General features: G+C 32.4%; 1 protein-coding gene across 1 annotated transcript in view; it reads left to right on the top strand.

The window, feature by feature from the left end:
* Window positions 1-25,137, top strand: part of LOC119688629 — a 77,305-nt gene that overhangs the window by 45,597 nt on the left and 6,571 nt on the right. The window contains exons 3-6 of the mRNA XM_038103301.1: window positions 2,307-2,442; window positions 2,758-2,891; window positions 13,043-13,165; window positions 14,257-14,422. Of these exons, the coding sequence (XP_037959229.1) occupies window positions 2,307-2,442; window positions 2,758-2,891; window positions 13,043-13,165; window positions 14,257-14,422 (559 nt within the window). The remainder of the gene's footprint in view (window positions 1-2,306; window positions 2,443-2,757; window positions 2,892-13,042; window positions 13,166-14,256; window positions 14,423-25,137) is intronic.

The following is a 25,137-nucleotide window of genomic DNA, read 5'->3' on the forward strand; positions in this document are numbered from 1 at the left end:
AAAGAATGAATCTGAAATATCATTTTGTAAGACAACTATATCCAAACTTTAATCAATTGATATTTCATTTACCACAAATATTCTCTTCTATAGCAAACATCTAGGTAAAGTATATTCAAAATAAGAAGTGAATACATTGAAAAATGAAAATGTTCTTCTAAGAAACACATATCGGTCCTATCGGTCGGTTTATATGCGAAGTGTATGTAGATCTAAGTCGATCAAACCCATATTCATTATTCGCTTAAGTTCTAAATTTGAAAATATACGAACAATGCGGTAAATTAGTAAACTGGGTAAATGAGTCTAAAACCCATTCAATGAAAATGGGTTTTAATGAACGTTAAATAAAAAATCGTGAAGTCATTTGTGAAATGTTCCTTCAACGTAATAAAGGAAAATCATTTTTGTGTTGAATCCTGACTGTTGACGAAAAATAGACAAAAATCGTGGCTTTCACCTGGCCAAGCCGGTCTTTCAACACCAAGTCCGAATCGCTTCCAAACCTCAAACTCCCCACGCTTTGAAAATTGTGGACCCGAACTGTACGCCAATAAGATATCGAAAAGTGTCTTAAAAGAAATATACAATGGTCACTATTTATATTTTGTTTGTTTATATTTTGAAATATTCTCCTTCCTTATTTATATACTTTTGCATGCATTCAAACCATTTGTCAAAGCATTTTTTCCAATCTTCTTCAGACACCTTCAAAATATGGTTTTTGCATGCAACAAAAGCTTTGTTGTTGCTTTCACTGACAAAAATCGTTATAAATACAATTTTTTCTTGATGTTCGAAAATAAACAGAAGTTATTGGAGTCGAAACCAGGACTGTACGGCGGATGATCCATCAACTGGATTTTTAGTATATTCAAATAGTCGAATCTTGGTTGTTAGACGATATATTTCAACACTGGCATTGCCTGGATGGAGATGGAGAATAATCCGGCGGCGCTTATTTGTTTTTTGTATTTCACTGAAGACTTCCGGTTGGTTGTAGTACACCATTCGGAATTAACCGTTTTACGTTCCTGTAATGGTATTCGTATAGTTGCCACATGATCGGCTTTTTCGCGATCAGAAGAAACAAGCGACCATTTGTTTCGAACGCGAACAACTTTTGCTGGATTTGGTTCATCTTAAAACACCCATGCAGCATCACACTCGGAGGCTGTTTACGTTCCAGCTCATATGCACATATCCATGATTCGTTTTTTGAAGCGCCAACCTTGTTCTTCTTGAGCATTTGTGTGCACAGTGCACCAATCGACACGAGCATTTGTTTGAGATTTTGTCGATTGTTAGGGGATCCACTGAAACAATGAGGAGAAACCTTTCTCTAAATGCTTGTGCAATATTTTATACGAGTATATGCTGGTGGAACTAATGCCTAGGGTTCTCTCAATCTCACAGAATGTCTCATGACGATCTTGCATTATCAGTTTTTGCAAAGCATCTAACTATGTCTTCTGGCACAACAACTGTTTTTGGACGACCTTAACGAGTTTCGTCAGTGAGCGCACTGCCACCACGATTAAAATCTTTGTGCCAGCGTTTCACATTGCAAAGTATGGAGCTTTTTTCACATTGTCAAATGTGGAAGTATATTGATCAATGCACTCTTGTCTTGATACTCGTAAAAAGCCGTAATAAATCATCGCTTACAATAAATTTACAAATCATCGTAAATGACACAAATAACGCTGTTTTGACAAAGAGTCTAAGGTAGGCCAGGTATGTTGTGTCGAACTTTCATCGAACTTTCGCATGGAAAAGTCAGTTGACACCTGACAACAAACAGTGTTGTCAAGGCTCAAAATATAAATAGTGACATTTCGTAGTATATCAAGACTTCGCAGAAACATATTTTTATGATTTTGTATTGTACAGCTAATGGCAAGATCTATACTGAAATATACTAAAATTAAGACGTATTTAAAGCATCTTTTAAAAAAGTGCTTTATTTGTATTTAAATTCTCAACCATAAAATGGATAACCGCACATTCGTAAATCGTATGACTCTGGGTCATTTAAACGGGGTCATTTAACACAATCGTTCTTTGATGATTAAATTTTATTCGTTTTATAGAGCTATTGTATTGTTTATTATATTAAGTATATTTCCAATAATTGAAATAAAAACTCCTCTTCATATTTTTGCAATACAAAACAATAAAATATTGAATATTCAAGTTTTCATGAGGGCTGGCTGCAGTGTTTCCTACGGTTTTTAAATATATAAATCAGTTTTTTCCAAAAGTTTATTCACATTTTCTCTTCAATTTTTTTGATTTCATTGCAGACAACTCAGTCAAACGCCAGTCATGTATTGTTACGCAATGTGCCAGTCTCAATTTCCGGTAAATTTGCATGTGAGGTATCAGCGGATGCTCCATTTTTTCACACCTCCATTGTGGCGGCCGAAATGGAAGTTGTTGGTACGTTAAGGCTAAAATAATAAAATTTTATTTTTTCCCATTTTTTTTGTTGCATAAAATAAGACAAAAAATATAAAAAATATATAAATATATATAAATATAAAAAACAAAGTTTAAAGGCGATTACCAAGAGCGTGCGAAACGTTCGCTTGATTATTTAATTTTCGCAGTTTTAAAAAAATATCTTGAACACGTTTTATTAGCGATGCGACGAATTATGCTACTTAACTCAGACTTTTTAATTTTTAAATTTTTATAATAAATATGTTTTAATTTTTCTCATTTTTTGTTTTTTTTTGTATTGTTTGAATACAGAAATGCCAGCACAACGCCCTATCATAACAGGCATACACTCTCGCTACCGCCTTGGGGATATTATTAATGGTAATTGCTCATCGGACTACTCAAAGCCAGCAGCAAATTTGACCTGGTGGATAAACGATAGACAGGTGAGTCCACAAAAATGCATATAAATATGACACAATATACACTCATATACTCATAAATGTACTTGTGGTATGTACAGTGAAAACTCTCCTGAAGGACTTCAGTTTTAAAACAGAAACAATTATTGGAAAAAATTTTTTTTTTATTATTATTTTATATTAAATGGAATCTCTCTTTAAAGGAAGAAAACCGACTGACGATGAGTGTTCGCTTAAGAGAGCATTCACTGTAGTGTGTAGGTATATGTACTCAGACGTATAACAATTATTATTTGCTTAATCCATAATATGAAAAAAAGAGTTGGTTTCTTTATGGAATGGATAAGTAATTTAAAGTTATTATATTTTTATCATTTATGACTTTTTTCAAACAAGTTTCACTGCCAATGATGACATCACATATCACACCACATTTCGCTCTAAGCAGTAAAATGATTTAAAAATATTTAAAATTCAAAACAAATATTATTTTAAGTTTCGTTGTAAATTAAAATATCACAATTTAATTAATTAATTTATTGTGGCAACATATTATTGGATTATCATAATAATGTGCCATTATAACGAAAACAATATTTAATGGTCTGATTTTTGAGTTGGCAATACTGTTTCCAGTGACTGCAATTGTCTTATTCCACAATAAGACATCTATCAATATGAAGAAACTTACAATAGAACAATACACCCATTACAAATTAATAATGCATTCACACTGTCTCATTTAGTCACGTGCTCATTTATATTAATGAGTGAACTTTCACATTATAATGAGCTCATTTAAGCAGCTAATAGAACTTTTATAAACTTCACTTAATAATATATCACACTAAAAAATTAAATACTTAATTGATATATTAAATCATTTAAATGCATTTATACATCAATTCTATATTCTTCCTCAGTGCTTTTGTTTACAGCTCAGCTGTTGTTTATTTACATTTTACATATAAAACATAAGACATGTATTCCAAATTTTGTTAATTTTCTTTTTGAGAAATTTATCTTTAATGATTGCATTCGACATTATATGCCTTAAATGAGCTAATATATTGACAATGAGCTCATTTATATGAAAGTTGGCAACCCTTGAAGTTGAAACACAAAAGTGCAGTATGTCCGAACTTAACAAATAAATTTCATGATTATTTCAAAGTCAATATTGTTGTATCGTGTCTCATTTGCTGGAGGAGTTCCTGGAGAACCGCTGACAACTGAAATGCAACTGAAGTAATTTACGGAGCTACAATAACAGCTTGTTGTTAGCCCAAAGAGTTTCAAGATTTTTGCTGAGATATAACAGTGCGTCAAGTGGTCAACAAAAACGCCACAAGCTTGTCACTGCGTCTATAGCATTGACACAAAGCTATTTAAAGCATTTTATTTATCATATTTCCCTAAAGATATACTTTATAATCTTATCATTCTGAAATACTAAGTACTGTAAGTTTAATAACTCTATTAAAACTTAATCCAATATCAATCCGTCTCAACCTCCATCTTATGATGGAGGGAAATTATCGAAATACAAAGAGAAAACCGAAGGCAGTGCTATTGCTAAACACATAGAAAAAATAAGCGATATGAAAAATCTATGTCTCCAACTCAAAAATTAGATAGAAATTCCTAAAAAGAAAATGCGTCACTTAATCGGCTGCTACCCTAAAATCTGAAAATATGCTCAATCCAATTGTATATGGAACTGATGAATATAAACTCGCGATAGAAACGAATTGGATCTTTAAGAAAAACCCGTCAAGAAGAGAAATTCCGAACAATTACCTGCCTCCATATCTCCTTTCAAGGACAAAAAATGGCATCAATTTTTACTACTAAAAATGCTTCAGTAGATTAAAAACCATCACGTCCACCGCCAATTATGGTCTCAAAAGGAATAAACTATCCAGGTCTCTTTGTTATAACCAAAAAAATATTAATTTACTGTCAAACTTTTAAATAGTACTTTGTACAAAATCAGTACGTCTGAGGGTAACGACTATAGATCAGTAACAAAAGCACTATCTACGCAAAAAAAATTGCTTTGTATTCTAATGAAAAAAAGCAACTGCGTTCGATAAAAGTCATCTTCTCAAAACATGTGACTCATCTGGCATTTTAACTGATCTGCAACAATAATGATTTAATATTCTAAATATTCTAAGTGGAAACCCTTGTCAAAGACTCACTTGACATATTTATACTCACATTTGATAAGTCCGAAGATGTCAAGAAAATACACGAAATTAAAACTATATGAAATTGCTTAATTAAAATTGTATCAATAAAGCGCTCAGGATATATGCCACAATGTAAACATGTCAGGAAAAGGATCACACCCAAAACTACTGTGGCAAAATAGCACGATGTGTTAAATGTGCCGGCAACCATAAGACAGTAGAATACAAAAAGCCTGATCTGATCAACAACAAGCTTGATCAACAACCTATATGTTGCAATTGTGGAGAGGAACATCCGGCCTATTACAGAGCAGTGGCACAGCAGGTCGAAAACCAAAGAAATAAAATAATTCGAGAGAAGAATGAAAATCTCCAAAATAAAGCGAAATAAAGTGTTGGCCAAAAACCCACATAAAAATGGGCCATTTGATTTGATAAACAAAAACTTAAAACCTCCTAACAAAAACAATCCAACGTTCGCTGAAATGATGCGATCCAACCCCCAGCCTAATGATAATCACAAAATTCTTAATCAAATATTAGAAAAATTAACTCTACAAGAAAGCTACTATAAAATGTTAGATATGAGGCTTACTAAATTGGAACAAAAAAATGAGATAACTTAATTAATAATGTCAAGTTTACTTAAAATAATGCTTTGGGACTCTAATGGTCTACTGAAACAATTTAGAGAGCTTGAACATGTTTTGCAGTCAGAGAAATAGATGTCTGCCTGATTACTGAAACGCATTTCATACATCATTCATATCTTAAACTTAAAAGCTACGAGTTTCATCACTTTAAGATATTACGTATCCAAAATAATCTCTAGAGAAGAATATCAGATGATAACCATTTCGCTTGGTCTGCAATTTAAATTACAACTTACTTCTGTCTACAGCCCGCTAAGGCACAAAATTAAAACAGAATTGTGCAAATAGCTAATTGAAATGCACAAACATCGCTTCATCATGGGCGGTGACTTCAATGCAAAGCATACGCATTGATGTTGTCGTCTCTCCACAACCGAGGTGAGCGAACTTCTAAAAGCGACACAGAAAACTGATTGTGAATTTATGTCATCCACCTTCTCGATTTCTTCAGCATAAATCAGGTCTCGACATACAATCTTAAAATCGAAAAAACCGAACTTAACTCTAACTATTCCCCGGTATACTTTATTACATATGGTTCTTCTATTGTTAACAACGTGGCGTATTAGTCGATATGTTAAAAGTCAACAAGTTAACTGACTGGTATTATTTTAGAACATTCATTTCTAATTTGGTTTCCACCGAAATTCACGGTAAAGATAATGCACTGTGGGCGGGACTCTGCAGAGTTCATTTCATTTTCTTCTTGTTCATTTCGACTTCTAACGATATATGCCGTCTCGTGAGCAGATGTATCTCTGTTTTTTTTTCATTGTAAGTTTTAGACCATAATGAACGAGCCAGATCTTTGTACTTACCATAACTTGATTTGATGTGTGGCGTGCTTTATCCAAATTTCGTGCAGTTACCACTGCGGCTAAACCGTCAGCTAAAGCCACTAAGTGTGATTTATCTGCTATTTCCATTTCTAGAATTCCGTTATAATTTAGATTCCAATGATCAAGTCCAAGTATGCATCCTTGGGCGGCTCCTGATGTTACTTGAATTTTCTTTTCATCATCACGTCTTGTAGACAAGTTGTCGGTCCTTTAAGTAGCTTTGTAATATTTCATATGGTACGCTGATACTCGAAATCTACGTTTGAGTGCATCAATTATATCACACCAGTTGAAACTATTGAAGGCATGGAGAGTCGCTAAGAGACTATATGAGCATATATGATGGCGTGAATTCATCAAATATCAGTCCAAATCTTCACTGAAATAATATAATTCACTGAAAATAAAATTGAATGTCGTAAAATTAAGTTCTTATTGTATTTTGAACAATCATTCAGCAAATGACCTAGAAATCAATGCACGGTATTCCGACAACCAAATAGCCCTCATCAATGAAGATTTGGGGCTGATTTCCATATAAAAAATGAATTTTTACTGTTAATCACTACCCATAGTTCCCTGACTTTCAATATTTATTTTAAGTCATATATGGCTTTTATCTACTTGGAAAAATAGGTAATAGGTTATTATAAAATACCCTGTTAAACTGTTACTTCAGCCATAATAGCACGATTTTTTTTCATCCACATGTTCGGAAACAACACACCAATAAAGGATTTGTTTCTCCAATACATGTATTTACTTAAAGATTGACTCACTACAAATACATTATCTTAAAACAAATTCTGTTACTTTCTGAGCACACCTCGTGTTCCCACCTAAAACTATGTTATGTTACCTTTTCATCTTATAGCTGTGAAAAAATGTAAATGAACAAAGGATAAACCGAAGGAGATTGGGAAGAAACGCAGGATAGAATTATTAATATCACATTCAATCATTTCAATATTTCTCACAAACTCGACGAAACTGCAGCATAAATCAAACTTCAGCCAACTAATGAAATTTTTTTCATTTAGAAATCATTTGCAGCTAAGCCAACACTGGGGTCAAATCCTCTACTAATAAAGGTTTTCCATTTAGTTTTGTTGTATGTTTCACTTTAATATATCTTCGTAGCATATTCGTTTTTATGTATAATCCCACAGACGGACATAAATGCACACCCGTACATATGCAGGTCCACATTACTGTGCTGGACGACGTAATGAAAAAATTCGATTTGAAATCAATATTAGTTGAAATCGTTCTTCTATATAAGGACATCAACGAAAATGTCCGACAGCAGCAGCGGCATTAGCAGCAAAATCAGTAGCAGACGCTGGTACAAGCTTGCCGGCATTGTTGGAGTGATAAAAGGAATATTGAACGAAAATGAAATGGCATAGAAAAGTAAAACAAAAAAGAAGAGGGAAAAAATATGTGGAAATAATAATAATAATATTGGTAAAGCTCTTAATGTAACGTAACAGTACGTAACGTACGTAACACAACGTATCATATTAAATCGTTGTGGAAGCCAAGGGAAGTAGTTATGACAGCCAAGTGACATATGTTACGAGTATTTCTCGTTTCTGTTCTTTAGTTGCCATTTATTCGTTGAATGGAAATTTGGGTAGGGAGGAAGGTGACAAAACGAAACTTAGCGTAGCAAAAATGTTGAGAATAAAATGTCATTGCATGTTTTTAGGCTTTCGATGGATTAAAACAAAAGCGAACATTGTGTGTTGGAACTTATATTAAATTTGCTTACAAAAGAAATAATCGTATGAAAAACATTAGATCAAAAAAGCGTTTGATGTATAACTTCTGCTACTGGACATTTACTACAAATGCAGCGATCAATGACATTGATTTACGTTCTTTTGCACCTTCTATTTTATAATGACACCTTCATAATGGTGCGACCATAAAATGTCTTCAAATATATAACACTAAACCTTAAGAATTAAAGTTACACAACTAAAATTTTGTAACTTAGATCATTTCACCATTTCTATATGTGCACTAAATATTAAAATTTTTCAAGTAAATATTAGAAGCATATATGAAGGCGTTAACTAAAGCAGAAGCAAAAAAGCTCACTGAAAAAAGGAGGAATTGATTATTTCTTTGATAGTTTATCAGAATGTTCACCGGTGAAGACGGAAGATCCATTAAATTACCTAAATTCGGCTGGATAGATTTAGTCTCTACTCTTCTATTATAGGGTTCTTACTAGGAATATGGTATCAAAACGACGAAAAATCGCTAACTGAGGTACGTGCAATTAAGTAAAATAAGACATACCTCAGATATTTTATTTTTAGTGCAAATATTATGTATTAAAATGTAAATAGTAAAACGCAATCAATGTAATATAAAAAGGATATGATAAATTGTATACTACTCATATTTTTTTCTTAAGTATCTTAATTTTTTTCAGCTTCCGGCAAAACTGACATTTCTGTTCAATAGTATTTGACAAACTATCAAGAAAACATAATGCACAGTAGTTAAAATTTTTTATAATAATAATAAATCTATACGAATCCCGCAATATATGAGATTTATGGACAACATCATCCATCGACAGAGCATATTATTCGTGAAGGAATTAATTAGTTTCATCAAAAACGAAAAGATATTATTAAAAATATGGATGTTGTGAAAAAAAATCCGAAGGGATCAATTAAACGACATTCTCCAAAATTTTAATTTTCTAATAGCACTACAAAAAAAAAACTTTTCATAGGAGTTGTATTTTACGGAGTATACTATAAAACTGACTTGATCCAAGGACATGATCCAAATTATTATTTATTGTGCAGAAATTCTACAAATTGAATTTTACAGCATATTCTAGAGTGATCAACAGAAATCTGGAACCTAGTGTGTGTATTTGCGAAAGAAATCATAGAAGGGCAGAGAGCAGCAGAGAGATCTAGAAATGCAGTAAGAGATGACAACAATCGCTGAATCACCACCCTCTGAAGTAATGCTTAAATGTGGTTCCGGAGGGATTTATGGTTAGAAGAGGCACGGTGTTAGGATGAGGTTTAGTACGTAGGCGCAAATACCACGCAAAAGAGTAAGTCTTGGTTGCGAATCGTGCATGCTGGTAGTACGGGCTACCAGTATCTTTTGAAGATTCCACATCCCTTAGCTCGTATAGCTTAAAAAAAAAAAAAAAAGCATATTCTAGAGTATGTTCAACGAATAATAACTTCAACATTAGTTGTCACATTCCTTTTATTTAGTGAATGAGACTTCAGTTAATGCTAATATTTAACATGGAGCAGTACATGCCAATATAACGCGCGCATGTTGTTGAGTTTTAAATGAAAAAATATTGTTTAATTGCGAAAATTCAACGGGAGTTCAAACTAGTTTTCGAAAAAAATTTCTAACAACACAAATAGTTTTGGTAATCTATTAAAACCAGGTACATCATGCTCAACCCCAAATAAAAACCATATCGACCGTTTAAGAGCCAGTGCTGAGAGAGATCCTGAAATGATAGACAAGCCAAGACTGTTGGTATATTTAGAATTTGTGAAGCAATTGGTCCATGCCGACGATGACTTTCGGTGCAAAATTGTTATAATTGATAAATCGAATTTCGAACTTTGTAGTAACATCAACAAGCAAAGCTGTTGCTTTCCTGATAATTTTAAGCCACGAAAAATATAACAAGAGCTAAATTATGAACAAAAGTTGAGTCTGTGGTGCAGTGGTGTCGTTAACCGTACTACTATTGGACCGTAGTTTTACGACAATAAATACGGTGACGCTGTACCGACTACAAAAGTTCAATATATCGGAACGATGCCGCGTTATGTGATGCCGCAAGTCCATTGATTCGACATGACACATTACTGATTCCAGCTGAATGGAACTATACTCTATACTAGCAAATTTACCATTTATAAAATGAAGGAATGATCCGCTCATCAGATTAAACGCCTCCGGACTTTTATTAATAGGGTTAATAGGTATCGGTCGTCTGGCAAGCCACGAAATCTAGCCGAGTTCAAACACAGTATTCTACATAAAATACCTCAAATACCGATCGCTACACTCGACAGAAAATAGGGGAAATTTGGGAAATGCCGAAAAATATACATATTTGGCCTTTCTTAAAAGGAGCCGAATACTTATGATATGTAGAACAAATGGAACAGGGTACACAGTACAATGACCCTGCAAGATCTGGAAGAATGGTTAGAGAGAATTTCTCTAACAAGTGATCGATTTTTTCACTTTCTTGAAAAGTAATAACTTAATCAAAGTTAGCTATTGTTTTTATACAAGTAAAATATCGGTTTTCAAATTTAAAAAAAAAATTTTTTAAACTGTATTCTCATAAATTCTTCTCAAAAGTAGTTCCCAAACTTTCGATTGGAAAATATTATTATTCTGTCAGGAGTTAACAATAGATGAACATTTTTTTTTCAATTGCAACCAATCTAAATCGCCTGTCTTAACGTCGAAAATTCTAAAGACACAATCTAAATTCTAATAAGACTCATAAGATCTATTGTTGAACAAATTTAACTTATGGAAATGGCACAGAACATAATCTTGGGCCTGGTTATAAGCCATCTGGCTGGAATTGTGAGTAGCATTGAATAAAAATACGTAGATCAAGATGAATATTATTGTTATCTTGTACTTCATTAGATTTTTGACATGGTTATGCATCGTTTTGAAGGAAACCATGCAGAACCACCCAGACAGGTACCTGTGAGACCTGTGCCGCAATTCAGGCGTATTATATACCGCAGACAACAAGTTGTGGTAAATAATGAAGTAATTCGTCCAGAACATTTTAACCAATTCGAGCCCGCACCAGGAGGTTAATGGTTCCGCAACTAATTATTAGTTTTATAATTGTTAATATGTTAATGTTCTGATAGGTTGTTTTATTAAGTAGTCGTAGTCCTAAAATGTGCCCATTCGACATATTTTTGTCATATTTTATGTTATAAAAATTTTTAATAATCAATAAAAATTATTGATTATGTTTTTTATATGTTTTTATTAAAGTTATTTTATCAAAATGAATAGAGATCAAAGTGAATTTTATGTATACAAGTAAGAAGGAATCTTTTAGTATCACTAGATTAGCCTATAACTGATGTAGGTTTTAACACAATTTGATCAAATTGGAATTAGATAAGTTTGGAAAAATTTGATTTTTGATAGACGACATTAATAACACTTGATCAAAAAACTTACTTTTGTGCCTGTAATGGAATCATAACTTTTAAGAAACATAAAGGTTTAAATAATCTTTAAGTAATAGACATATATTAGTTGATTGTAATTCTCTAATTTAAAATATAAAGCCAACGAAATTTCATGATTCCTTATATAAGTAGTGCAAGAAGGTTTCATTTCCCGTGGATCAAAAACTGATAAAGGAATTAATTTCGTTTTATTATAATTTTTTTTGAATACAATTAGTTACTTCTAAAAATGATTCAAAAAGCATTATAATTGAAAAAGCAACAAATTCAATGAAGAAAAAATGTTTGCAATAAAAACTGTTCTAGACAGTGTGACTCTAGGCGTATCCAAGAGAATTAAATTAAAAATATCTAATTTCCCTCTTGACAATATAATCATCAAATAAAACGAAATAAAATTTAGTTTAATGAGCTGTAAAAACTGTGAAACTTTTTAGAATAATCTCCACCTAAGCACAATCCTAGGAAAGCCTTTGATTGTAGGGCACAACTAATCGCTAGGTGATGGGGTTGGCAAGTGCTGTCTATTGGGTATATTTTAAATGTATGACAAATAATGTTTACAAGTATCCTTTAAAATTTCGTATATATATTAATTCTATATATTATAGAATGATTATGTTTGATTCTGTAATTATAATTTTATTATGTGTAAATATTGCCTTCGTGGTTTACTTCTTTCCGCACCAAATAATCCATGAAAGAGCAGTAAATAATTCAAATGAAAAAAACTATTAACTGAAATTCCTTATAATTCGTATTTCTTTTTTGATTTACTTGCAACTAGTTTGCATACTTTTAGGGATATTGATTTGTTTGTCATTATGGAGTTGAGAAAAATTTTTATTAAAAACGAAAACGAATCTTAAATTGAAATTGAAATTGAAATGCATCGAGAGCAGGAGAGCCGGAGCGGAATAAGTTGAACGCCTCAAAGTGCAACAGCAGAAATTTCAATTTTGACTTTGCCAATAAAGCATAAATCAATAACATTTTCATAGTTTTTTCCGAAATCTGCAGTATCCTTTCAGTTTTCTAACCGAGCTCAACTTCCTTACCATATTTTGAAGTGAATTTATTATAAAATTTATAGTGAATTTTTCGAAAGTTCATAATAAAGTGTGACTGTATATGTGTGTATATGTTATTTCATTACAACTTTTCCATATTTTATAAAGTAAATATTTAATTTATTTTCAAAATGAAATGTTATTAAGTTTCTTTTCCTCATTTCAGGTATCTCCAAATTATTTGCGTTACTACGAAATTCAAAAGCATGTTGAAGAAAACTTAGAATCGTCTGTACTGGAAATTAATTTTATAGTTACATTGCAACATTTCATCAAAAGCCGTTTAAAGGTAATTATGTACTAGAAATATATTGGATATTTGATGTGAACGTGCATTTACTTACTAAGGTTAGAAATATAAACAGAAAATAAAACATCACTATAATAAGTTCATAGTAATACACAAGATTAGATTAGATTTTAAGATGTGTTGTGAACTTGTCACCACGTCAGTACATCTTTCGAGGGGATTATTGTAACATATCCACTTCAGTTCCATAGACGAGTAGCAGTTAAGAACGCCATTATGTCTTTTGGAGAGATGTTGCCGAATTCCGTTATAACTGGATAAGCAGTGGATAAGTACCAAAGTCTGAGTCTGACGAAATTATCACACAGAATGTGTTCTGCTGTTTCCTCTTCTTCGCAACATTTTCTACAGCTATCGTCTCTACTAATACCTATGTTCGACAGATGTTTTTTAACTCCACAGTGCCCAGTGAGAAACCTTGTGACAAGTCGAATGTCAAGTCTGTTCAACATAAGTAGCTCCCTAGTTGTGGCTTTTGAGCAATTGTATTATCCCAATCAGTCTGAGCTGCTCTTTCCGGCCACTTATTAATTTAAAGTTAGAAAAAGCTCCATGAAGGACCGCAGAATGGTTGTGGCCCAATATTATATGAGGCCGCCCCTTTTCTGGCTAGTTCATCTGCATTTTCGTTTCCTTCCAATCCATTGTGTCCTGGGATCCATATTAAGTAGTTATACACTAAAAACATTGACTCTTTGTGATATCTTCAAGATATTGGAATACAATGAAAAGCAGCTGTTCTGTCCGATAATGTGTACAATCCATTTAAATTTTTTTTTTGTTTGAGATATCTCACTTGAGAATAATCATTTAACAAAGTTTTCACTGTAATAAAAGAAAATGTTCCTTAATGGCAAAAATAACTTTGTCTATAGTAAGGTTTTTTATCTATAGAAGTAAGAAATTATATCTATATGTTAATGCATGGGTAGTAAGTTCATAAGTGCTCTAGGTATTTATGATTGATTCAAAAAAAGGTTCCCTATATTAAAATATTTATTATTAATATATTTGCAAAATTATTACTTTTTTTATAAAATATTTTCTTTCAAAACTACTTTATGTTTTAGCTCAAATGCTCGGCACATATACATTCAATTTATGCTCTTGAATCTGAAAAAATTATTGAGGAGGATCGCCCACGCATTTTAGCATCTGGACGTTCACCTGACAACAGTAATTATCCATATGATTCTACCGATGATCAAAATGATCTATATATAACATACTATAAGAGTAAGTAATAATATATATGTATATATACATATTTTCTTTTTATTTAATAAAAACGTTTAAAATGTTTTATAATACATTATAAAATTATTTGCAACTTTAAACAAATATTGTAAACCGCACTAAATTAGTGTGGTTTGGATGAAAATATAACATTTCTGTTCTTGAATAAAAAATGATACTATTGTACATTGATAAAACCAAAGCGAATACAGAATTTCGAGTTTTCATCTTTAGTCCTTTCAACAAAATTCCGCTTAAGTCTGATGTATAGTATGTTGTCTTCTAAACTGAGGATCATGCGATTGAGGTCTATACTCGAATCAACCTTACCAAAGATATAAAAGGCGCCCATATAAGTACATATACAAATAATCAAGCAGCCAATAAAGCAAAAACTAAAAAGGAGCCATCACTAACGATTACTTTTGCAAGAAATCTCGTTACATTGAAATTGGCAACAAAGGATGAGCGTGTTAGGACTTGAACAAGCCGGAATCATATTGTAAAATCAGTTTCTCTATAACTAAGTAATTGATGGAAAAGCAAGTAACTAAAGCAATCGTGTTGTGTATGCTTTCGGTAACGATCCTCTTAAGTAAAATACAACTGAAGCTTTTGTTAGGGTATCTGGCATATCATTACAGTACCATTTTAAAAATAAACCCTTGTCTGAAGAGGGAGAGTGTCAATTCTGCTTAAAAGCAAATGAGAACTTCAGTTATATTTTTGGTGACTATCCAGTTCGTTCTTTCCCTATCTGATATTGGTACCATAAATCCTATATGATTATTCTATGCAGTTAGAGTCGGTTGTTAACGTAAACTATCTACCATGGTTGCAGTGCTTTATTTCATTTGGAGTTATAATAAAAATTTAAGAGTGAATATGTGAATGACCCCACATAAAGGATGTGGTACTTATAAAAGATATTAGCATATCAGCATATTGTTGTGAGTTAAATATTTATTTTATTTAATTTCACGGGTTTTTGGCAGTTTTTCTGTATGGTAGTGTGTACGATCTTAGGTGATCGTACATTTCCCTAAAAATAGGCAAGGTTATTTGCATCTGGGCAGTTGTTGACTAGAACCACAGACAAATAATTATTTGTCTGTGCTAGAACCAAAGCAGCAGACCGTCAGTTCGACGATAAGAAATGCTGAGTTTTGGTATTTGGTTAATAATTGGTGTCACGATGTAAGTGACTTTGAAATTGTAAATACGGAAGAATTGCAAAAATATGTAGAGCATTCTTATTAATAATAAAAACTTTGCAAATTTAGCAAAGTAAATTATGAAACTATGAATAAACCAAATTAGGTAACTAGGGTAATTTGAAGGTCATATATTGGATTTTTGCATCAAGTTTGGGTATATAAGATAGATTTAAAACCACAAAGACATAGTTGTAAGTTAAGTTGCAGTTAGAGTTGGAGAGTGAGGAAGTTGAGTTTTGAGTGATGACTGAGACGCTGATGCGTAAAACAGTTGTGTGGAATTAATCTTGCAAATAAAACTCAGTGTATTTTAAAGTTAAATAAGTTGTTTAAAACTGATAATTAAACTTTTAAAAGTGTAAAATTAGTTATAAACTTTTATACTAAGGAAATTGGAAAATAGAAAAGAAAAATTGTATACAACAGAAAACAACTGAAATAACAAGTGAAATAAAGAAAATATACATGGAAAATAGATCAATGACTTTTCTTTTTCCTTAAACAAATAAAAAATAGTGAAGTTTATCTACATGTATAACAGAATAAGTTATATGACTATATAACTAGACGGAGAAAAAAAAAACAACATATACAATTGTAGTTAGATGAAGAAGAATTTCAACTAACTGAAGATACAACATTGAGTCCAGATTTTAATTTGGCGCATTCACGTTCTTCCATCACCAAAACCCACAACATAATTGGCGCAGCCGGTATACACACGTTTTTATAAACATACAATATAAAACGTGCAACGTGAGACGACAACGTCACCTACCTACGTGGGAGTTTACAGCATTACAACTATGCAACACAACATAATTAATTAATTAATTGAAAACAATAATTTTTGGCAACACATAATAATTGGCAGCCGATACACGTTTTTTTTTTTACCACTAAAAGTAACAAAACGTGCAGCGAGGGACCAACACATTAAGGACAAGACAAGACCCGGATTAATAAGGAGTATCAACAAAAACACACAACAAGAAGAAAAATGGGAGAAAAAATTGTAAGTCATTAATAAGAAATATTTATAGTTAAGTTTTTAAAATAGAAAGACATTTCATTTTTTAAGATAGACAAATCAAATCAAATGTGTTTTATTACAACACATAAAAATAATATTGTAATGATATGTATAATATATATTTTTATTTTTTAAAAATCAAATTTTATATGTAAATTTTCTGAATGTAAGTTTTATGTATGTAAATTTATTACTATATGTAAGTTTTTTTGAGTTCTGTTGTTCTACGTTGTAATGTGAAATTTCTTAATTTTCAAGTTTGTTCAAATATGGGGAAAAGTTGTTTTGTTTGCGATAAGCAATTCGAGGAAAAAGATTTAGAAAACCATCTAGATTCGCATAAATGGTTGTTTGAGGAAGCACATCGTATTATTAGTAAAATAGACAATACAAAAGATAAGGGAATATCTTACGAAAACATAAGCATAAAACCCAATAAAAACTGCATAAAACGACCAGTACCAAAAACAGATAAAGAGTGGGCCCGACAATATAGGCAAGAATTTAGAGAATTGTGGAATTAAACAGTGTTTTTTTTTCTAAGTAATAAGTGTAGTACAGAGATATGGTTTGGTATTTTCTTTTTTGATTAATTAATTATTGTTATTGGTTGAGTGGGGTCACGTAATTGTTTTGTTTTTATTTCTCATAAATGGAAAAGGAAATCGAACATTTACAACAGGAGCTTAGAGTATTTAAAAGATATTTAGAATCGGCAAGAGTACACGCTTGGGAAAAATTAATTGAACTTAATCCAGATAAGGAATTTGTTCAATTAACAAAAGATCATATTAAACATAACAGGTTAACGAGGGTTGAAGAACTTGAATACATAAAGGAAAATATAGAGAGTGTGGAAGGGATAAGGTCTAAAGAATTGGCGAACGTTATTGAAGATTTGTCAGATGCTAAAAAGGGTTTGGAACATAAGTGTAAGCAACTAAGTTCACGCACGGAAGAACTAACATCTTTATTGCAAGACGCGGAAGATCAGACAGCAATTTTGGAGAACGTTTTAAAAACCCAGGGAAAAACGGAACAGGACATCAGTATAATCTTGGACTCAGAAGGTACAGATCACGTTAAGGAAAACGAAATTAAAAAGCTAACAGCACAAATTGATGATTTAAAGAAAGAACTAGCGAAGTGCGGACAAACAAAACAGTTACTGAGAACAATGGTGGAAACAAACAATAACGAAAAAAAAGTTATGGCATCGATTACGGCAATCATGGAAATAGTAACCAAGGTGGTACCGTATTTCACGGGCACAGAAGGACCCGATCTACGGAGTGAAGTACACAAGTTTATTGCGGGTTGTGAACTGGTACAACAAGCACTACCGCAAGAGGGAGCACAGTATGTCGTAAGTTGCATAAAACAAAGGTTAGTGAGTGTAGCTTACGAGAATATCGCGGGTAGACCCTTCAACACAGTAAATGAATTGTGTGAGGCGATTAAACGTACATACCTCAGGAAACGTACATTGGAACACATAAGGAATGATCTAACTTGTACTAAACAAAGACAGAATGAGTCGGCGAGTTCATTTGGAGGTAAACTGGAGGCGTTACTACATGAAGCCGAACAACTAATAAGAAATCAAGGAGGTGAGAGTGAAATTCTGTCACAGTTAGGAGAATACAGGCGACTAACAGTACGTTGTTTTATTAAGGGTTTGAAAGACAATAGTTTAAAGCATAGGTTTATTGGGTTAGAGAATGATCCTATCCAGAAACTAATTTTTATTGCAGAATCAGCCGAAGAATTATTGGGTGAATCACGTTCAAATATAAACATGTCTACCACAGAGAATCGAACAGAAATGAAATGTACGTTTTGTAAACAAGACGGACATGGATGGGCATACTGCCCAGAAAGACAAAATACGCCATACTGTACAAATTGTGGAGTATATGGGCATGAAAATGGACCCAAATGTAGAGAACATCCTATGGAGACAGTAAAACAAGAAAAATCGGCCTGCAATTTCTGCAAGAAGACGGGACACGATACAATGGATTGTTTCAGTAGACTAAACAAATTGTATTGTACTTTTTGTGGAGTGAGAGGACATGAACAGAATAAATTTTGTAAATTGGGACATACAGGACGTGGGAACCAAAATAACTACAGTAACGTGAGACAAGAAAGGGACTGGCAAAATCATTCAGTACCTTTAAAGCACAGTAATCCAAACTTTAGCAGACCAAGTGGAAGACCTTTGAGTGCAAATCTTAGATGTTTTAGGTGCGGCAAAGAAGGACATTTTGCAAAAACTTGCAGAATAACAGTACCAAATCCGTCGGGAAACTTCAACCGGCCCAGTCTAAGACATTAGACTGGACTGCCGTAAATTCAAAAAGTAAATGTCAATTTAATTTAGGACCTGCACGAATAACTAAAAGTAACAGCAACAACAATGTTCAGAACAGATCGAATACAAATAATAAGATGAAGAATTTAGGAGCCAAAGCGGTTAATTCAAGGAATCATGGTATAATCACGATAAAACATAAGGAAGTGCAAGAAAATTTGACCAACCAAATAGGGTTTAAAAATTCAGAGGGAAAAATTAGTTATTTGAAAAAGCCGAAATTGAATAATATAGTGTTGAGGGTGAACAAATATATGTTCAGTATTTGGACATGTATAGTTACATTACTAATTACATATTGTTCAATACTATCGGATTACTGGAAAGAAAAATCAGAGTGGGTGTTTGAACAAATAGGAGTTCTACGGGCAAAAGGAGCGAGTTACAATGCCAAAGGTAGCATTAGTCAATCGTTTGATGATGCCTATGTAGAAGTACCTTGCGAACGTGCAGTGGGGAATAAACTTCGACTTTTAGTTGACTCGGGAGCAGACACCAGCCTTATAAAAACAGAGGCGTTAATCAATTTAAAAGATATAAACACCAAAGACACAAAGGGTCTTACAGGAGCTTTTGGAGGCAATATAAGTACATTGGGTACGGTCAATATTGAACACCGAAAATTTCCAGCTCTACAATTCAAAATGCATGTAGTGCCAGTAGGTAGCCAGTTACCAGCAGACGGACTTCTAGGTAGAGATGAACTGTGGAACCGGTCTACTACAGACACAATTAAAAAGGTTTTAAAATTTTTTAAGAATAAAGAGGAATTAGCTACTTTACCACTGGTAAGCATTGTAGATCATGGTCGGATTTGTATAGCAGAAAGCATGACAATCCCAGGTAGATCAACAATGATTATTCCAGTAAAAGTAGTGCCTAAAGAAGGAACACTCGTAATACATAAAAAGGAAATATTTAGAAATGTCTATTCAGGTGAATGTTTAACAGAAGTAAAAAACGGAATAGGTTTTGTAAGAATTTTGAATGCAAACAACTATGCAGTTGAAATGAATAGTGAAATTGAATTAAAGGGCAGTGATATGAATGAGTACTATGAGTACAATGTCCCTAATGTTAATTTGAACAAAGAAGTAAACTTACAGGAAAGGTACGGAAAATTACTGAAATTAATAAGATTGGATGAGCGTTTAAACAATGAAGAAAGACGGTTAATTACGCAGACAATTAAGGAATATAACGATGTATTTCACTTACCAGGAGATAAACTGTCCTATACATCAGTATTGGCACACGAAATTCCAACAAGTCATGATCATATACCGGTAAATCAACGACAATATAGATTACCAGAAGCACATAAGGAAGAAATTAATAAGCAAGTCAGTGAAATGCTAGATGAAGGGATAATAACAAGGAGTAAATCACCATGGAACTCTCCTATCATCCTTGTACCAAAAAGGTCAGGTATAGATGGGGAAAAGAAATGGCGTCTAGTGGTTGATTTTAGAAAATTAAATGAAAAAACAATTAAACAGGTGTTTCCAATTCCTAGAATTGATGAAATTTTAGACCAACTAGGATGCAGTAGATATTTCTCAACGCTGGATTTGGCTAGTGGCTATCACCAGGTGATGGTAGACAGTAAAGACAGGGAGAAAACAGCATTTAGCACAGGTCTAGGACATTTTGAATTTCTTAGAATGCCATTTGGTTTAACAGGAGCACCCGCAACTTTTCAGCGAATTATGAATAGTATTTTAACAGGATTACAAGGGATAGATTGCTTCGTCTATCTCGACGATATTGTTATCTACGGAAGGAATTTAAATGAACACGACCAAAGGTTAAGGAGAGTATTAAAAGCACTAAAAGAAAATAATTTAAAATTACAAACGGAGAAATGTCAGTTTTTAAGACGAGAAGTCGTTTACCTTGGGCATAAATGTTCGGACAAAGGAGTAATTCCAGATCCAGACAAAACCAAGTGTGTTAAGTCTATCCCAGCACCTCGAAATGTTAAGGAACTGCAATCATTTTTGGGACTTGTGAATTATTATAGGAAATTTATCCCACAAGCAGCGAGTGTGTGTTTACCACTTAATAAATTACTAAGGAAAGGAGAAAAGTTCGAATGGAACGACAGTTGCCAAGAAGCAATGATTAAACTGAAGGCTGCAATAACGAAGCCTCCTATACTTCAATATCCAGATTTCTCAAAACCTTTTGTTTTAACAACTGACGCTAGTAATGAAGCGTTAGGTGCAGTATTGTCTCAGGGAGAAGTAGTTTCTGATTTACCACTTTATTTCGCAAGCCGTGCTCTGAGTAATACAGAGAAAAGATATTCAACTATAGAAAAGGAATTTCTTGCGATAGTTTGGGCAACTAGGAATTTTAGGTCTTACTTATTGGGAAGACATTTTAAAATATTTACTGACCATAAGCCATTAAGAGGTATAGCAAATCTTAAAGACCAAGACACACGTTTGGGAAGATTCCGATTGAAATTGTTGGAATACGATTTTGAAATTTTATACAAACCAGGAAAAACCAATAAAAACGCGGATGCTCTGAGTCGGCTACCAATAGCAGTAGTTACGAGAGGAAATAAAAGAGCAACAAATCTGAAGGAAAACAAAAATAAAATGGAACAAAATGAAATAGAAGAAGTGGAAGATACGAAGGACCAAACGAAAGAAGATTACGCGGTATTTATAACCAATAAAAAAGATATCCAAGAAGTTTTAAAGAAATTCCACGACTCACCTATCGGAGGACATCAAGGAGCTGTTAAAACGTATTTCCGAATACGAAAACAGTTTAAATGGGCAGGCATGCAAAGACAGATAAAAGACTACGTCGGAACATGTCAACAATGCCAGAAAAACAAGAGTTCTAGGGTAGAGAAAATGCCAATGGTTTTGACGGATACCCCTCAAAGACCATTCGACAAAGTATTTATGGATGTTGTAGGCCCACTACCTACTACAGAGAATGGGAATAAACTAATTTTAACATTTCAGGATGATTTTTCTAAGTATTTGGTATGTACAGCATTACAGGATGGGGAAGCTACGACAGTAGCAAGGAAATTCTTTAACGAAATAATTTCAAAATTTAATATACCAAAAGTTCTCGTGACAGACAATGGGACTAATTTCACTTCGAAATTATTCAAAGAAATCTGCAAAATTCTTGGTGTTAAAAAAATACAAACTACTCCATATCATCCACAGGCAAATGGCTCTTTGGAAAGAAGTCATCGTCCTTTAGCGGAATTTTTAAGAAGTTTCGTTAAATTGGATGGATCCAACTGGGATGAGTGGTTGCATCATGCGATGCATGTCCATAATAACACGGTGCATTCTGCAACAAAGCAGACACCATCAAAAACACTATTTGGGTTCGATTTCGAGATTCCTATAACATTAAAAAGAAAACCAACACCATTATACAACCACGACGATTTTTCAAAAATCTTGAAATATCAAATTCAACGCTCATACGACGTGGTTCGAAAAAATCAGGAGTTGGCAAAACTTAAAGCAAAGATAAACTATGATAAGAATTCTAAAAGTAGAATGTTCAAAGTTGGAGATAGGGTATGGTTGAAGAATACAAGTAGAAGAAATAAGTTTTCACCTATTTGGGTGGGACCTTTCCCAGTAACAGAAATTACTAGTCCAGTAAATGCTAAAGTAATAATTTCAGGAAGGGAAAGAGTATTCCACAATAATCTACTTAAATTACATAAAAGATAGACAAAATTATAACTATTAACAAGTTTTTTTTTAAATTTAGTCTTTAGTTTTAATTTTTAGGAGTTGTAGGTTTACAATTAGGAGATGAAGGTTCCTGTTTTTCCGGGGGGGAAAAGTAAAAAAAAAATGAAACTAGAAAACTGAAATAAATATTTTTTGTTTGACTCAACATTTTCATTATTATAATCTAAATAAATTTTTGACTAATAAGTAGTTTATAATAAGGAGCATAATAAATTTACAAAGTAAATATTTCTTAAAATATATTAATAAGAATAAATTTTTAACTAATAAGTAGTTTATAATAACAATCATAATAAACAACAGAACACAATAATAAGGAAATTTACAAATTTCAATTATCAAGAGTAAACATTTCTTAAAGTATTTAAATAAGAATAAACTTTTTGACTAATAAGTAGTTTATAATAAGAATCATAATAAAGAAATTTACAAATTTCAAGAGTAAACATTTACTAAAATATTTTAATAAGAACAAATTTTTAACTAATAAGTAGTTTATGAAGAGTAAACATGTATAGAAATATTTTTGACGTATATAAAGTGTTATTTTTTTTTAAGAATAATGTTATGAAAAAATTAAAATGTAATATAGATTTAAGATTTTAAAATTTAAATGAATAATTTAAAATGTAAACCTAAATTTGATGCAAGTTTAATATAGACCGTTAGATATATAACATTGTGTGCCACAATGTTCTTCATAGGGGGAAGGAATGTTGTGAGTTAAATATTTATTTTATTTAATTTCACGGGTTTTTGGCAGTTTTTCTGTATGGTAGTGTGTACGATCTTAGGTGATCGTACATTTCCCTAAAAATAGGCAAGGTTATTTGCATCTGGGCAGTTGTTGACTAGAACCACAGACAAATAATTATTTGTCTGTGCTAGAACCAAAGCAGCAGACCGTCAGTTCGACGATAAGAAATGCTGAGTTTTGGTATTTGGTTAATAATTGGTGTCACGATGTAAGTGACTTTGAAATTGTAAATACGGAAGAATTGCAAAAATATGTAGAGCATTCTTATTAATAATAAAAACTTTGCAAATTTAGCAAAGTAAATTATGAAACTATGAATAAACCAAATTAGGTAACTAGGGTAATTTGAAGGTCATATATTGGATTTTTGCATCAAGTTTGGGTATATAAGATAGATTTAAAACCACAAAGACATAGTTGTAAGTTAAGTTGCAGTTAGAGTTGGAGAGTGAGGAAGTTGAGTTTTGAGTGATGACTGAGACGCTGATGCGTAAAACAGTTGTGTGGAATTAATCTTGCAAATAAAACTCAGTGTATTTTAAAGTTAAATAAGTTGTTTAAAACTGATAATTAAACTTTTAAAAGTGTAAAATTAGTTATAAACTTTTATACTAAGGAAATTGGAAAATAGAAAAGAAAAATTGTATACAACAGAAAACAACTGAAATAACAAGTGAAATAAAGAAAATATACATGGAAAATAGATCAATGACTTTTCTTTTTCCTTAAACAAATAAAAAATAGTGAAGTTTATCTACATGTATAACAGAATAAGTTATATGACTATATAACTAGACGGAGAAAAAAAAAACAACATATACAATTGTAGTTAGATGAAGAAGAATTTCAACTAACTGAAGATACAACATTGAGTCCAGATTTTAATTTGGCGCATTCACGTTCTTCCATCACCAAAACCCACAACAATATTCTAATCAAGTAGCGGTGAAGTATTGTTTTTTCAATAATCCTTCTAGACATAAGGTTTTAGAAATATGCGTTATGTAAAATCAATCTCTTTAGTTGAGTTTAAAATATGTGAGATTATTATACAGCAAATTGTCTTACTTTTTGTTTTACTTCTACATATCTATGTTTTCACATTCAGTTTAATGATGAATTGTCGAATTTTTTCTTCTTCCTGCAACTTTATCCAATGATTTGTCAGCGCCACCAAAAAATGTCTCAATGCCTTGCTAGAAACATTTTATGAATAGATTACATATTATCGCCATCAGAAGAACTTTTATCCTATTCATCTAATGCAGTAGGGGTGCGTCCTGTTAAGATTTTCTGTAGCACAAAGCGAAACACATATGCGGGGTTAGATATGATTCAAGTAAACTCAAATTACCAGTTTTGGAAGTAGAAGTATTTCCACTTAGCCCGGAATTGCTCAATATCAATTGGCTGTTTTAGCTGTTATTGGAGTGCAGAGTGTTAAAGGAAGCGCCTGATGAACTTGTGATTGGAAATTTGTTTTCTACCTCACATGATGGACTGCAATTAATTTTATACGTTTCTAAAGCAAGAGAATTAATTTCAAGTGTTTCCTCCTGAAAATTGATATTAAACTTGTATG

Source organism: Teleopsis dalmanni, chromosome X (genome assembly GCF_002237135.1).
Source record: "Teleopsis dalmanni isolate 2A chromosome X, ASM223713v2, whole genome shotgun sequence".
Lineage (NCBI taxonomy): Eukaryota > Metazoa > Arthropoda > Insecta > Diptera > Diopsidae > Teleopsis > Teleopsis dalmanni.